We start from the raw sequence: 16406 nt of genomic DNA on the forward strand, positions 1-16406 counted from the left end.
TCCTCTTAGTGAAGCTTCTTGCTCTCAGCTTCATCGTCTTCCATTGCTGCTGGGCTTGCTGGGGCCATTTCGCGGTTGTAATTGAGCAAACGTGCCGGCTTTATGATGTTTTGCAAAATAACAAAAATGCCGACCAAGGTGAACTACACAAAATTTAAAAAGACGTTTCGGCTCCCCACACGGGAGCCTTGTTCACAGTGACCGCAAATGGTGAAGTGCACTCTTTTTATGCATGTTTCATCACGTGTTGCAGACATCGCGCGTACAGAGGGGGGAGTGTACTACACATACGTTGAACTACTGCCCATACGTTGAACAGAAATATTGGGACACCTCGCGAAAAAAGTAGCAGAACTTGAACCGAAATTGGGCTTTTTATTTGTTTTTGCCGGATCTCCACGCGCGTGGGTCGTCAGGATAGCTAAATACGAGCACTACAAAAAACTAAAATTAAAAACAATGACGCCGTATCTGCGTGTTTCACTACAAATGTCATCGAAAGACGATAGTCTTGCGTGTAGAAAGAGTGAACAAAACGCTCATCTGATGTTCTGCGAGAAAACATCGGTGTGATTGTATTCTGGAAGCACTGCGTTAGAGAGTCTCGATTCGTAGTAGGCCCGTGTGCTCAGATTTGGGTGCACGTTAAAGAACCCCAGGTGGTCAAAATTTCCGGAGCCCTCCACTACGGCGTCTCTCATAATCATATGGTAGTTTTGGGACGTATAACCCCACATATCAATCAATCAGAGTCTCGATTTGTGCAGTGAAGGTGAACGAACGCATCGAGGCACGTTAGACACGAACGTCATCAGGCAGTTATCTTCGAAAACGAAGGAAGGTGTGAGCGCCCGCGAAGAAAGATGCACGCCTGTCTCGGAAGCGATAAGGAGTAGAACGCAAAGCGACGAGCAGGTTCCACCACAGTGTCGTCTTAGCAAAGCGTTGGAAACACTCGCCTTTTTGAGCGTCGCGTAGCACTGTCACCGCAGCGTAAAACGCTACGGTCCTTAGAATTACTTGTGTTTGCCTTCTCTACTAAAAAGCACACGTAAAAACATAGACTTGTTGTTCTTGTGCCTCAGATATGCGTATTAACTGCTCTTTGATAGACAATCGCACAAGTATGAATGCTGATACTTGAGCAATATTGGTGGGCGCTGCGGATGGGGTTGGCCGTTTGACGTACCATTCGGTGCCTTTAGAAGGATTGTTACCACAGACAAATAGACAAATGTACAGACAGAATAAAGACAGACAGACAGCCGGACCAAAATTTTGGCGTCGAAGGTCCCCAAGGAAGGTCTTTGAAAAAGTTTACCGAGTGCGACTCGAACCTTTCACCTCTGGACGTACCGCAGCTTGCGAGCCTGACTCTTAACAAACACCCTAAAATACGACAACTTTGCCTTTATTTTTTGATGTCATAAGAAAGGTCTGCGTTTTCTTGTTTATACGCGTAGATTTGTGTGCCTCCGTGCTTCTCAATACCAGCCGGACTCTAGCCAGCGTGTTTAATGTGTTCGTTTTGTGCTTCGTGAGAACAGAAATATGTCTGACACGTCCTTTAACAGTAGAAAACACAAAATTAGCACAACCAATTATATGAGCGTCATTTGCGCTGACTCGCTAAGTGGTTAGTAATTTATGCGTACGAAACATCACGCTTATGAAGTGTATACTAAGCAGTTTAGTTTTTTTTTCACCCCTTTGGACATATTTTTGGTCATTATTGTTCGCGCTTCGAAGTTAAAGCCACAAAAATTCACTGTAGCCGTACCGTACGTTAGGCCTACGGCACCGTCCCCCGTGGGCGATGGTCGTAGCGCAAAACATGAACACTAATATAAACAGAATGTCATAGCCGTTTGCGTTAAATTTCAATCGTGACCGATTGATTGTGATAGCGTTCGCTGATTTCAATACACATATCCATAGCTGAAAACGTGGATATTCAGAGTTTCAGGTGCCTTCCGGTGTGCTGAAATTTACTGGCGTGAGCTGGAAATGCACTTCTTTTTGTTAGTAGTCTATTACACCTGAACAAAAAAATGCAGTACGTTTTACTGCATAAATGTGGGCCTATGAGGTAGTGCAAATGACTCGCGGTGTGCCGACGCATCTAAATGTTATCAAGAGCGGGAGAATAGCCACGTTTTACCCTCTCATGCATGAAGAGTACATGATCATTCCACTCTCTCAAAGAGGTGAAGAGTAGAATACTATTTCACTCTCTCGTTTCATACAAAGTGGAACTGAATTTCACACTGTCCGATAATTTGCGACAGTAGAAGACCACTCTGAAAGTAACTTGGCCTTTTTACTCCTGCGAAACCCTCCGTAGTTTTTCGAGGGTATAAAACATTTTAAAACTGCAAAATAAAAACCAGTCGTCGCACAATGCGGATAGTGTAGCTAGTAGGTTGTTCAATGCTCCAACCCACTACAAAAGCTTCTTCTTGTTCCGCTATTAACTGTGGCACATACCCACTTCAGGCACATTTTCCCATCATCTTCAGCCACTGCATGAACAACTGGCACAAAATTCTTTGCAAGTGTTTAGCGGATACCACGCTTCTCAAGAAAAGAACAGATAATCGCATAGCGATTGCCAGCCTACCACCCTAACATTTATTATTATTAATGCTGTAGTGAGAATCAAGCAAATGTGCTTGCAGCAGTTACGCAAAGAGTGTTTAGATAAGGCTCTGTGTGATTATGAGCTACAGTGTGGCCAATCCCTCATGTGGGTATGAGCCAAGATCTCCTAGGAGACAAGACAAGACAAGGCTCTGTAAGGCCACTCTTCTAACTTTCCCGGTGATTGCGCTCTACCTGCGGCGCAGGCCTGGCGTTTTTCGCTCCCTCCTTTCCTCTCATGCTTAACTTCTATATTTGTCATTTCCATACCCGTTTCCCTGTTGCGCTCGAACTTCGTGCGTTCCCCGAATATCTTATTGTTACCACCCCGCGGCTGGTGACCCCTCGCCAACAAGGAAGCAGGGCCACCGGAATGCGGGACGATGACTGTCTGCTGGCCACAAAAGACGCGAAAACTCCCGTGCCCCAAGGGGTTCAATTATGGCATCTTACAGAAGACCAAGCCAGGCTGCAGGTGGCCGGGCCAGGCTGCAAGGATGGAAGGTACACGTGGGCGTCCGCTGGACAATCAGAATCGGCGGAGGCGACGGCATTGGTGCGCGGGCCAATTGTATTAATGGCATGTCAGTCCGGCATCGCGGGAACTTACTCGGAGGCGCTTTTCCACTACCCGGCAACGCCCGTCGTCGATCATTCCGGGAACCGGGTTGAAAGAAACCTGAGCGACGGCGGAGAACCGATGAGTGGGCAAGAAGCGGTGGGTCTTCGAGGTTGTGGCGAGGAGAGACACATCCGTGCGTTTCGATTGGACTGTAAGAGTGGTGCGTTACGATTGTACTGTAAGAGTGGTTGAATGGGGAGACAAGGGATAAAACCAGGGGTGCAGGGACAGTGAAAAAAAAAGAAAACGAATGAACGTCTCGATATCCAGATGATGTCGGAGTGGTTGTTTCCTCAAGGTGCCAGCAGATGAAAAGTTCTCGTCTTCGGCTTCCTTGGCGGCAGCAGCAAATGTCGTGCAACAAGCGAGAGCCGAGTGGAAAGAACCAAACAGAACGTAACTGGCGCAGTCGAGCAGGATGTGCAAGCTGAACTGAGGAGGACCGAGGGGAGCGACATCGGCCGAGACTGACGACAACCACCTTCAACTGACGACCACGCTGCGGGATCAACGAAGCAAGGCTAGTCCACCGGATTCCGAGGCGGAAGAGCGCACCGCAAGGCTACTTCAGGCGGGTACCTCTTGATTTTCTGTTGGGCGCAGCCGATGACAAAGCATTAAAACTTGCAAGACAGAGAAAGAGACAACTCGGAAATGAACGGGGACGGCGCAGGAAACTTGCAGGCGTTGAGAGTCGCTGACAGAGGCACGGGGGGTCATGGTAGTGGCACGTCAGATACAGCGTCGGAACAGCAGTTAGCACTGCTCCAGCTTCAATTAAAAAATGCTGAGGCGGAAACAAAGAAGCAGCGCTTGATGCTGGAAAGCCAGCGGCTACGAGCCCGTAATGGGGCAGAGTCCAACGAGAGCTATGACAGCGTAGCGCTTGGCGGAAGTTCGGAGGAAGACAGGCGACTGAAATTCGCAATTTTGTTAAGGGGTGTACTGGCACCAATGCCGAACCAAGAGGCGCTTGCGCCAATGTGGTTCGAGGATGTTGAGGCAAGGCTCGAGTCGTATGAATTTCCGAGCGAATGGTAGGCCGGGCTAGTTTTGCCACAGTTGAGTGAAAGGGCACGCGGGCTGCTGGGCAGGCTTACAGCAGAGGAGCGCAAAGCTTATGTTAAACTTAAGTCAAGCATTTCGGAGGGTCTCAGGCTTTCGGCGGTGGAGTACAAGAGGCTGTTTGCGGGATCGAAAAAGGGAGAAAGGGAGTCCTGGGATTAGTTTGCCGTGCGCCTTGAGAATTATTTCGACTATTATGTCCAGAGTTCAAAGGTAGGCTCGTTCGAGGAACTCAAGCAGCTAGTCGTCGCGGATCGCTTGAAAAAATGCTTGAGCCCAGAAGTGAGATGGCATGTCATTTGTAAGCAACAGGAGTCTTTTTTGCTGCCCAGAGACGTGGCTAGGCTCGCGGAGAGATTCGAGGAGAGCGAAAAGTGCAAAGCAACACAAAAGAAGGCAAATGTAGAGGAGTGGCAAAAGAAAACTAAAACAGCGGTAGATACAGCCGCGGACGGAAAAGGGAAAGAACGATGTTTTGAGTGTAAGGGTGCCGACCACATTGCCAGGAATTGCCCCAATAAGGGCTCAGGTGCAAGGAAAGGCACTAGGCGAGCAGGACAACAAAACGGTCCAGTGGTCACGTGTGTGACGTCTTCTGCATTCGGGTCAGAAATAGCAATGACAGACAGGTTGTGGCAGCGTAAAGAGCAGAAACAACCTTCACTTGAAACTGTAATGCTTAAGAGCTCAGGTCGATCATTAAACGCCGTGGTAGACTCAGGAGAGGAGGTGAGCGTCATCAGAAAGGCAGTGGTACCTCGGTACGATGGTACGGGTTCGCACATAAAGTTGACGGGAGCGTTCGGGCAACAGCTAACCGCTGAGTTGGCTTACGTGCCACTCATAGCTACTGAAGAAAGTCCTTACGTGATGTCCGAGGCGGCGCAGTCGGCCGTGCTTTGTGCAATCACAGATAAGCTGCTAGACGGCACCGACGCGCTGATCACACCCAACGATTACGCACAGCTTCTCGAGGAAAGGGTTAAACGTGACATAGTGTCAGACGAGTGTTCAGCAGTCGAGAAGAACGAAGCTATAGTAGAGCTGTCAGATGAGGCATGCGAGGAGCAACGGGCGATGGCAGGCGTCATAATCGCGGACAGCAACAGCGAAGGTTCCGAGCCGGTCAAAAGCAAACGACAGGAGTTTCGTGAGGCTCAGGAAGCAGACCTGGCTTTGCGAGATGCTTGGGCGCAGGCAAAGGCCGGAACGCATGGCATGCTCGTTCAAGACGAGCTATTGTATCATCAGGAACACCTCGCGGGTCGCATCTGCAAACAGCTAGTGCTACCATCGCACAGGCACAAAGAAGTGCTGAAAATGGCTCATGATTCACCATGGGCAGGTCATTTAGGAGAGCGGAAAACACTACAACGAGTGAAAAGCTCATTTTACTGGTCGCAGATGTCGCGAGATGTAAAGGAGTACTGTAGGTCGTGCCATGGATGCCAGGTGAAATCGCCGACGAGGCAGATAGATAGGGTTCTGATAAAGCCCCTGGCCAGGCCCAGCGCGCCGTTTCAGACAGTAAACATGGACTGCATTGGTCCTATGTTACACCCTTCGGCTAGAGGTCACCGCTATGCTCTTTGTGTCGTAGACTTGCATACCAGATGGCCAGAGGTGGTATGCCTACGTTCACTAACGGCAAAGGCTACATGTGACGCGCTACTGCAGATATTTTCTCAACACGGGGTGCCAGAGACAATTTGTTCAGATCAGGGCACCAACTTTACGTCGAGGTAGACACAGGAGATGTTGCAAAGACTGGGGGCAACCCCGAGATTTTCCACGCCTTATCACCCGCAAAGCAACGGCTTAGTCGAGCGCTGGAACGGCACGTTCAAAAGAATGCTTTCTCACATAGTCAGCAAACATGGACGCGAGTGGGAAAGGATGATTCCGTTTTCGTTATGGGCATACCGTGAGGTCCCACATGCGACTACAGGGCGGCCACCGTTCGAGCTCATGTACGGGCGTGTGCCGAACAGGCCCCTATCCATTCTCAAAAGGACTTGGTCAGGAGACAGGGAAGTGCCATAATAATTGGGTATGTCAGCAGCGAAATATCTTGCGAAGCTCCGAAGTAGTTTGGAAGAAGCTAGCGAAGGAGCCGCCCGACAGAGTGAAGTCACTCAGAAGGAGTACGTAGGACGCTATAACTTGAGGGCCACAGACAAACAGTTTGTCACAGGGGACCATTACTATGGCTCGAGAAGGAAGGAGAGGGGAAGCTAGTGGCGAAGTGGAAGGGACCAATCACAGTGGTCGAAAAACTGCGACCGTACAGTTATTTATTTGAGCTCGAGGACGGTTCACGCAGAACCATTCATGCTAACAAGCTTCGCGCATATCACGCCCGAGTAACTGCAGTAGGAGTGATATTCGAAGGCGATCAGAAATTTGGAAAGGTTCCGGTCCCACCATGCGGGCTAGAGGCGCAGGCGACGCTGCAGCTTGATGAGGTAGCACACCTGGAGCCCACACAGAGAGAACAGCTGCGAGACTTAATCACGAGGCACCCGAGGGTATTCGCAAACAAACCCGGCACCTGCAAAGTGGGAATCCATAAAATACGAATCAAAGCAGGAGAGCAACCGAGGCGCGCATACCCATACAGAGTGCCGGTGGCGCTGGTGAACCAAGTAGAGAGGCAGGTAAACGAGCTCCAGCAGTGGGGATTGATATACCCGGTTGAAAGTCCGCACGCGTATCCACTAGTCTGCGTATCAAAGAAAGATGGTGGCATCCGCATCTGTTGCGATTACAGGAGACTCAACAAAATAACAGAGACAGACGCATTTGCCATGAGCGTGGTGACTGATCTGTTATACCAAGTAGCAAAGGCTAAGTACATAGCTCTGCTAGACATACTCAGGGGTTACTGGCAAATACCTCTCGACGAGGACGCGCAGGTTTGTACTGCTTTTGCCTCTCTCTCCGGCCAGTACGCGTAGAGAGTGATGCCCTTTGGGTTAAAGATGCCGCCAGTACCTATCAGAGGGTCATCAATAGTGTACTGGCTCCGCATAGACATTATGCTTGCGCTTACATCGACGATGTAGCGATATACTCCGAGAACTGGAACGAGCACCTGGCACATTTAGACAAGGTGGTTGTGTCCCTAGCGAAGGCAGGGTTGACGCTCAACGTAAGCAAATGTCGGTTTGCACAACAAGAAGTAAAATTCTTGGGGCATATTGTGGGATCAGGCAAGCACGGGGCCGATCCAGAGAAGAACAGGGCGATAAAGGAGATCCCGGCTCCCGAAACAAAGGGACAGCTTCGTAGTTTCTTAGGGCTAGCCAACAATTATAGGGACTGCGTGCCCGAGTACTCCAAGGTCGTTATGCCACTGACTAACCTAACTGGTCGACGTATTCCGCAGAAATTACCTTGCAATACAGAGGTGCAGGAAGCTTTTGACAAGGTGAAAAACTGTCTAGTGCAGGCGTCGGCGTTGCAGGCACCAGATCTGAGGAAACAATTTATCCTCGCCACAGATGCATCCGATTACGCCGTTGGTGCGTGCCTGGCACAGCAGGATCTGGTGGGCAAGGAGCGTCCTATCGCTTTTCTGAGCAAGAAGCTTAGCCCGGCTCAGACCCGATGTGCCACAATAGAAAAGGAAGCTCATGCAATCCTTTGGGACCTGGGGAAGTTGGATGTTTGACTGTTTGGTGCTAAAATTCAGGTGATTACCGATCATAACCTACTCCAATTTCTGACTCTAACCATTCCGCAGAGCGCTAGGCTGACACGCTGGGCGTTGGCACTACAAAAGTATAACCTGGAAATCGAACACAAAAAGGGGTGTCTAAACGCTAATGATGACGCAATGTCGCGGTTAGTGACTCCTAACGATGACGACTAAAAGGGACGGCGAGTTAAGGGGGGTGTATGCTTTGTTAGCGCGTGCGCGCGACGGAGTCAACGTGGTACGAGTGACAGTTGGTGCCTCACGTGTCGAGCCAGTGAACATGTGTGCATATGCGGTTGTGTTTGTGTCGCATGTCATAGATACAATGCCACACAGTTGGAGGGGAGGTGTTGGGCTCGAACTTCGTGCGTTCCCCGAATACCTTATTGTTACCCACCCCGCGGCCGGCGACCCCTCGCCAACAAGGAAGCAGGGCCACCTGAATGCGCGACGATGACTGTCTGCTGGCCACAAAGGACGCGACAACTCCCATACCCCAAGGGGTTCAATTATGGCACCTTATAGGATACCAAGCCAGGCTGCAGGTGGCCGGGCAAGGCTGCAAGGATGGAAGGTACACGTGCGCGTCCGCCGGACAATCAGAATCAGCGGAGGTGACGGCATTGGTACACGGGCCAATTGTATTGATGGCATGTCAGCACGACATCGCGGGAACTTACTCGGAGGCGCTTTTCCACGACCCGGCAACGCCCGTCGTCGATCATTCCGGGAACCGGGGTGAAAGAAACCTGAGCGACGGCGAAGAACCGATGAGCGGGCAAGAAGCGGTGGGTCTTCGAGGTTGTGGCGAGGAGAGACACATCCGTGCGTTCCGATGGGACTGTAAGAGTGGTGCGTTACGAATGGACTGCAAGAGTGGTTGAATGGGGAGACAGGGGATCAAACCAGGGTTGCAAGGACAGTGAAAAAAAATAAAACGAATAAACATCTCGATATCCAGATGATGTTGGAGCGGTCGTTTTCTCAAGGTGCCAGCAGATGAAAAGTTCTCGTCTTCAGCTTCCTTGGCGGCAGCAGCAAATGTCGCGCAACAAGCGAGAGGCGAGTGGAAAGAACCAAACAGAACGTAACTTTCCTCATGTGGTGTTGTTGAGGTGGGCTTCAATTTTAAGGGCATTTTTAAATTCAAAGCATTCATTAGCGAACTTCAACTAGTTTGACTTTATCTATCTATCTATCTATCTATCTATCTATCTATCTATCTATCTATCTATCTATCTATCTATCTACCTATCTGTCTATCCGCCTATACGGCTTTTAGCTCTCCTGGCCGTTTGGATAACGGGATCTATACTATATTTGGTATGGCACACCATGACTGTACGGTGAGCATAACTAACCAGTCGTCACATGAAAGTGATGACATATATGTCATGATACTCATCATATACTTGTCAAGGGTTTTCTGCTCCTGCGGTGGTTTCGCTCAAAATAGTGGCTGCTTGGGCTGGTTGGTATTGCATTTTTGATAGAAATATACTTTCTTGGTGCACAGGGAACGTTTTCAGAAGGAAGATACAGCCGACAGATAGGAGAAAGTGCACACACAACCAATTTTATTGCAGAGATGGTGCGAATGTATATACTTTCAAAAGGGCAAGGAAATCATACACAGATGAAAGGACAAATGATGGCACTTGCGCCAGACCACCTTATTCCAACCTTGAAATAGAAACCTAACTGAGAAGATACTCGTATTCATTATCTGACAGATTGACGTACGGGGCACTTACACACTCAGTTCCTGCTTTAAGAATGAAAAAAGCCTCGTATATTTCACGTGCCCTCTGGTCCTTATATCTTGCTATTACTTGTCATTCATCAAACTTCGGTGTGCGCCCACAATTCGCACAGTGACTTGCCAAGTGACTGCCCACTGATTCGCGCCTCAGATTTGCGTGCTCCCTAAGGCGATCGTTAAGACAGCGGCCCATCTAACCGATGAAGTATCGACCACGTGATAAATAAATCAGATACACAACGCCTATAATACATTCCACAAACATCTTTGCGTGCTTCGTATTGCACTCGACATTTAAAGATCCGTCATAGTTAACTCTTTTACAAAGAGAGCTCAGCTTGTTTTGTGCCGTGAAAACAACCTTTACCCCAGTTTTCTCAACGATTCTTTTTAAGCAGTGCGAAACTTTGTACACATAAGGAATGGCATTACACTTTCGGCTTTTGCTGGACCTGAGATGCGTGCCGTGCATTCTTGCTCTGTCTAAATACATGCAGAAGTGATTCTGATATGCCCGAAAAAAGGTAATCAGGAAAGCCTGCTTTCCTAAGTCTGTTAACTTGGTTGCCAAAACTGCTCTGGACCTGGTGATGGTGAGACCTTGACAATGATGCCATCATTTATGCTTTGGCAATTGCTCGCTTAACAAGCTTGGAGTGTGCTGAACTGATGGGTAACATGGCCTTCATGGAGCGGTTAGTGTATTGCCAGCAAACGTGTCCTGGCAGAAACATAAGCTCCAGGTCTAAAAATCTAAGTCGGGTATTGTCAGGGAACTCCGTCGTCAGCTGCAGATTGATCCTGTTCTCAGAAAAAATGCTAAAAATCTGGTTAGCGTGCTGCCTTGTGTCACACTGTTCTCCACTATAAAAGACTAAAAATCATGAACGTAGCGGAATACCTTAATGATATTTGTCTCAGCAAGCCTCGCGTGTATGCGTTTGTCATAACGAGCCAATAAATTGTCACTTAGGACTGGAGCTAAACAAGAACCAATACACACGCCCTGTCTTTGAATGTACCATTTGTCATTTCTCGTGACGAACGTCAACTGCAAATAAAAGTTCAGAAGTTCAAGAAAGCTATCTACGTCAGTTCCACAAAGTATACAAAAACATCCTCACCATACAGCTGGATGCACTCTTTCACCTCCTCGCACAGAATGTCCTGAGGTAGGGAATAAAATAAGTCCTTAACGTCCACGCAAAACGCACAGGCATTTGGGGGACACCTATAACGTAGAAAGTGTGAGACGTCCTGAGGTTTTCTTACGATGAACTAATCTTAAGTTATCAGGGCTCTAATGTGCATTTGAAAATACTTCCGAACAAGTTTTTGCCAGGAGTCACGCTCCGATACTATGACTCGAAAATGACCCAGGTTCTTGTGGGTCTTGGCGGTGAAGAAAACAAAGAGGCTTGTACCTTTCCACGTCAACACCGACAGGGCCAATCTAGTGAGCCACGCTATTTCGCACAGCTTCTCATCTTCTCACTTTACTTTTGGCGGAGCTACTTTCGGCAGTTCCCTAAAGTTCCCTGATAAGGCTGCTACCACTTTTTCTTTATAAAGTGGTTAGGGAACGAGGACAAATCCTCCTTCCTTGTCGGACTGGAAAAGCTTGGTGTCCGCTTATTCAAGAGCAGACATGACATGCAGAAATTTCGAAGTTCTTTCTCTTATGGATTCCTTGGACATACACTCGACTCCCTGTTGAACGCACCTCTCGAATTCACCAGCTTTTGTTCTTCCCGAAGCCTGTCTGACGAGACTGACCAATTCAGTCTTGTCAAGGGTTGGATGGACGCAGTATTTTGGTCCGAGTTCCAGAAGGCACTCCACGTCATTTGGAATTATTTCGTTGCCAAGAACAACTACTTTGCCGAAATAGCTCCGGCAAAAGTAAAGCGAGAAGCTGAGAAGTGCGAAATAGCGGGGCTCGATAGATTGGCCTTGTCGGTGAGGACATGCAAAAATAAAAGCCTCTCTGTCTTCTTCACTGCAAGAGCCACAAGAAACTGTGTCCTTTTCGGGTCATCATATTGGAGCGTGACTTCTGGCAAAACTTGTTGGAAAGTATCTACAAATGGATATTACAGCCCAGACCATAGAATATCCGTTCATCATAACAAAACCTCAGAACGTGTCAGACTTTCTACGTGATAGGTGTCCCCCAAATGCCTGTGCATTTTCCGTGGAATTTAAGGACTTATTTTGTTCCCTACCCCAGGACATTCCGTGCGAGGAGGTGAAAGAGTGCATCCAGCGATATGGTGACGATCTTTTTGTAAACTTTGTTGAACTGACGTAGATAGCTTTCTTGAACTTCTGAACTTTCGTTTGCAGTCGAAGTTCGTCACGAGAAATGACAAATGGTACATTCAAAGACAGGGCGTGTGTATTGGTCCTTGTTAAGCTCCAGTCCTAAGTGACATTTTATTGGGTCGTTATGACAAACGCATACACGTGAGGCTTGCTGAGACAAATACCATTAAGGTATTCCGCTACGTTCGTGATTTTTAGTCTTTTATAGTGGAGAACAGTGTGACACAAGGCAGCACGCTAATCAGATTTTTAGCATTTTTACTGAGAACATGATCAATCGGCAGCTGACGACGGAGTTCCCTGACAATAACCAACTTAGATTTTTAGACCTGGAGCTTATGTTTCTGCCAGAACACGTTTGCTGGCAATGCTCTCCCCACTCCGAGAAGGCCCTGTTACCCTTCAGTTTAGCACACTCCTAGCTTGTTAAGCGAAGAATCGCCAAAGCATGTATGATGGCATCATTGTCAAGGTCTTGCCATCACCAGGTTTTGACCAGTTTTGCCAACCAAGTTAACAGACTTAGGAAAACACGCTTTGCTGATCACCTTCTATCGTGCATACCAGAATCACTTCTGAATGTATTTACAGGGCAAGATTGCACGGCAAGCATCTCAGGGTGAGCCAAAGCCGAAAATGTTTGCCATTCCTTATGTGCACAAAGTTTCCCTGTGCTCAAAAAGAATTGTGGAAAAGACTGGGTCAAGGTTTTCTTCACGGCAAAAAAAAAAATAGGCTGAGCTCTCTTTGTAAAAGAGCTAACAGTGAAGGTTCTTTAAGCGTTGGGTGCAATTAGAAGCACGTAAAGTTGTTGGTAGAATGTATTACAGGCGTTTTATATCTGATTTGTTTATCATGTGGTCGATGCTACATCGGTCAGACGGGGCGCTCTCTGAACGATTGCCTTAGGGAGCACGCAAATCTGATGTGCGGATCAGTGGGCAGCAACTTGGCAAGTCACTGTGCGAATTGTGGGTGCACCCTGAAGTTTGATGACTGCCAAGTAATGGCAAGATATAAGGACCGGAGGGCACGTCAAATATACGAGGCTTTTTTTATTCGTAAAGCAGGAACAGAGTGTGTAAGTGACCCTTCCGTCAATCTGTCAGATAATGAATACGAGTACCTTCACAGTTAGGTTGCCATTTCAAGGTTGGAATAAGGCGGTCTGGTGCATTCGCCATCATTTGTCCTTTCATCTGTGTATGATCTCCTCGCCCTCTTGAATGTACATATATTTCCGCCATCTGTGCAATAAAATTGGTTGTAAGTGTGCGCTCTGTCCTATCTCTCGGCTCTATCTTCCTTCTGAAAACGTTCTCTGCGCACTAAGAAAGTATATTTCTATAAAAAGTGGTTTCGCTCACGACATATCGCAAAACTGGTGCGGTATGAGATGATAAAGAGTGCAATGAGATGTCTGCATGGCGAACATAAGTGGCAGGCCCTCGCGTGGAACTCATGACATGCCTGTCATGTAAAGAACATGACTACACGTCATGCTCATGAGGCGCCCGCACACGCTTCACTTGTTTTACATACACCAAGCTTGGCATTACGTTACGTGAATGGATGATAAAGGTGACTGCTGTAAACATGATAATCATGACATTCGCGTTATGTAAGAACATGACTGCCTGCCACGCTTATGATGCGTTCGCGGTCGTTTCACTAGCTTCAAATGCACAAAGTTTCGCATTACGTAACGTCAATGAATGATATGATTGATTGATTGATTTGTGGGGTTTAACGTCCCAAAACCACTATTTGATTATGAGAGACGCCGTAGTGGAGGGCTCCGGAAATTTTGACCGCCTGGGGATCAATAAATGATAATGATGTATGACTGGTGACTGGTGCCAACATGATAATCATGACATGTATGTCATTAAAGAACATGACTCCATACCGCGCTCATAATGCGCTTGCAGCGGTTTCGCTAGCTTCACATATACCAAAATTATTGTAACGTGAGGGAATGACGAATGTGTTTAACTCTTGCAAACATGACAACGATAACATCAATGTCATATAAGAACATGACCACAAAACGCGTTCATGATGTTCTCGCGCTTCTTTCGCTGGCTTCAGATACCCGTAATGTTGTTTACGGGACGTGAATGAATGACGAAGATGCAACATGATACTCATGACATGCATGTCATTAAAGAACATGACTATATACCAGGAACATAAAGCGCCCGCAGTGCTTTCGCTAGCTTCACATGTACAAAAATTGGTATTACGCGAGTGAATGACGAAGGTATTTAACTCTTGCAAACATAACTATGACATCAATGTCATGTAAGAACATGACCACATACCACACTCATGGTGCGCTCGCGGCCATTTAGCTAGCTTAACATATACTAAATTTGGTATGACGTGAGGTGAATGGAAGACTAACGTAAATGAGACGTCCTAAGATGATAATCATGTTAGGCGTGTAATGTTAAACATGACTGCTCGGCGCGCTCGTGCCGAGCATGGCGGCGAGCGCACTATGGGTGTACTCACGGCCATTTTGATAGTTTCACATATACCACACACTCATATACACACTTCACATATACAAAAACGCCCGGTGCAAACATAATAATCATGACATGGAAGTCATGTGCAGTGTAATGTATGCCCACTTCGTACTGTTGTTCTGATTTTAAAGTGACATATCAACCTTCTCATTCATGCTTCGCATATCATCGATTCCCACAGGACGTGGAATCTGTCATTTGTTTTTCCTTTAAAACCACTCCGCTGACAAGTCAATGCGTTGCAGTTCCCATAGACACTAAACCAGAGTTCCCTCTACTGTATTATCAGCAAGCTGTAATAGTAGCCCGCAGTGGCACTGGGTTTTGCAAAAGGATCGTAAGTTGCAGGCGGGTGCGGGCAATTACGTGCAACCCATTTCGCTCAAACGCCGCAGATAGAGCGTAGTGCGACTGCCTCGCTAACTATGACGCAGCGGAAGGCAGCACGTGGGTGCTTTCCACAACAGCCTAGCTACAACGGCGTGCGCTACTATGGCGCTGCGAGAACCTGTCTTCCCTCCCACGGTGAAATATATATAGGGCGTAGAAAGTGTTTTCTGCCTTTAGGTTGCGTCTTGCCACTGATAGATGTCCGCTGCCGCCACCGGGTCACCGAGCGTGTGCCGTACTTTAGCTCGTCAAACACGTGTTGCATAGAGTTCTAGAAGTGTCGCCACGTGAAGCGCATGTATGGATGAATGTAGAACCATCCTGCATAGGTAAACCAGCGCTCACTGCTTCCTGTACCATGGATTAGCACTTTGCATGGGACCCACTGTATTTGTTTTTATCTATACCGGAATTTAGAGCGGAATGCAGAACTCAAAGACAGTTTTTACCTCGGGATCTGTTCCACAGAGGTGAGCAAGTAGAAGCTAGATAAGCGCACACCCCCATAGTAGATGTGGTGATTATACCCGGCTATTTAAGCGTCAGCACTGTTGAGAAACGTAAGCGCACAGCTGCTGCAACTTACGTATTTGTTTAGCTATGGTGTGTTAAATATTACTCTTTAGTAAAACGCTTTTGTCGAGTCTGCAGCATGCAAGTATTTGGGCAGCACTGCGTAATATGCGACTGCGTCGATGCCAATAACCACCGACTCTTTGGCCGCCATTTGAATAGCAAGCTTCTTTTCAGATGCTGTTGCATTGAAATGCTGTGATTTTGCTGCATGGTAGTGCAGATTGCAGTTTTCAGTAAAGCAGAAAGACGCTACATTAAGACCATTGCGAAATATTGGCATGACACTGGCTGTGGTCGCCTTATGGTATTCGCTGATTCAGTGGGTGATGCGGACGGACTTGTGAAAAAGTTTGCCGCTTCTGTGTGGTTAGCGTAAACGCCGCCTAAATTGACACAACTTGATGAATTTGGCGTCTTGTGAGGGACATTTCTGCAACTTAATCATTTGCATTGTCTTCAAGCATGGCATGATGGATCATGACGCAGGTGGTGAAAGAGACAGCTGACATTCTGGAGACATTCGGCTTCATGCTCGAACAGCGAGGCCTGGTGTCAGTAAAGGGAAAAGGCATGCTCATGACTTTCTATCTTTTGGACAAGAAACCACCTGCCCAGCAGCTCAGTGCGTTGACCACACACGTGCACACTAACCCACTTGCGCAACAAGATGATGACGCAGGCGTCAACACCGCAGACACGATTGCGTTGCCACAGGTGAGAGTTGTTGCAGTGAGGTGTGAATAATTGCTGTGCAAAGACAAGATGTCAAGGTGTCATGTGTGTTTTCGTAAA

General features: G+C 47.6%; 1 protein-coding gene across 1 annotated transcript in view; it reads left to right on the forward strand.

Annotated features, from left to right (window-relative positions):
- Positions 1-16406, forward strand: part of LOC119169944 (adenylate cyclase type 3) — a 1227834-nt gene that overhangs the window by 1179249 nt on the left and 32179 nt on the right. The window contains exon 17 of the mRNA XM_075886158.1: positions 16101-16328. Within this exon, the coding sequence (XP_075742273.1) occupies positions 16101-16328 (228 nt within the window). The remainder of the gene's footprint in view (positions 1-16100; positions 16329-16406) is intronic.

Source organism: Rhipicephalus microplus, chromosome 2 (genome assembly GCF_043290135.1).
Source record: "Rhipicephalus microplus isolate Deutch F79 chromosome 2, USDA_Rmic, whole genome shotgun sequence".
Taxonomy (NCBI): domain Eukaryota; kingdom Metazoa; phylum Arthropoda; class Arachnida; order Ixodida; family Ixodidae; genus Rhipicephalus; species Rhipicephalus microplus.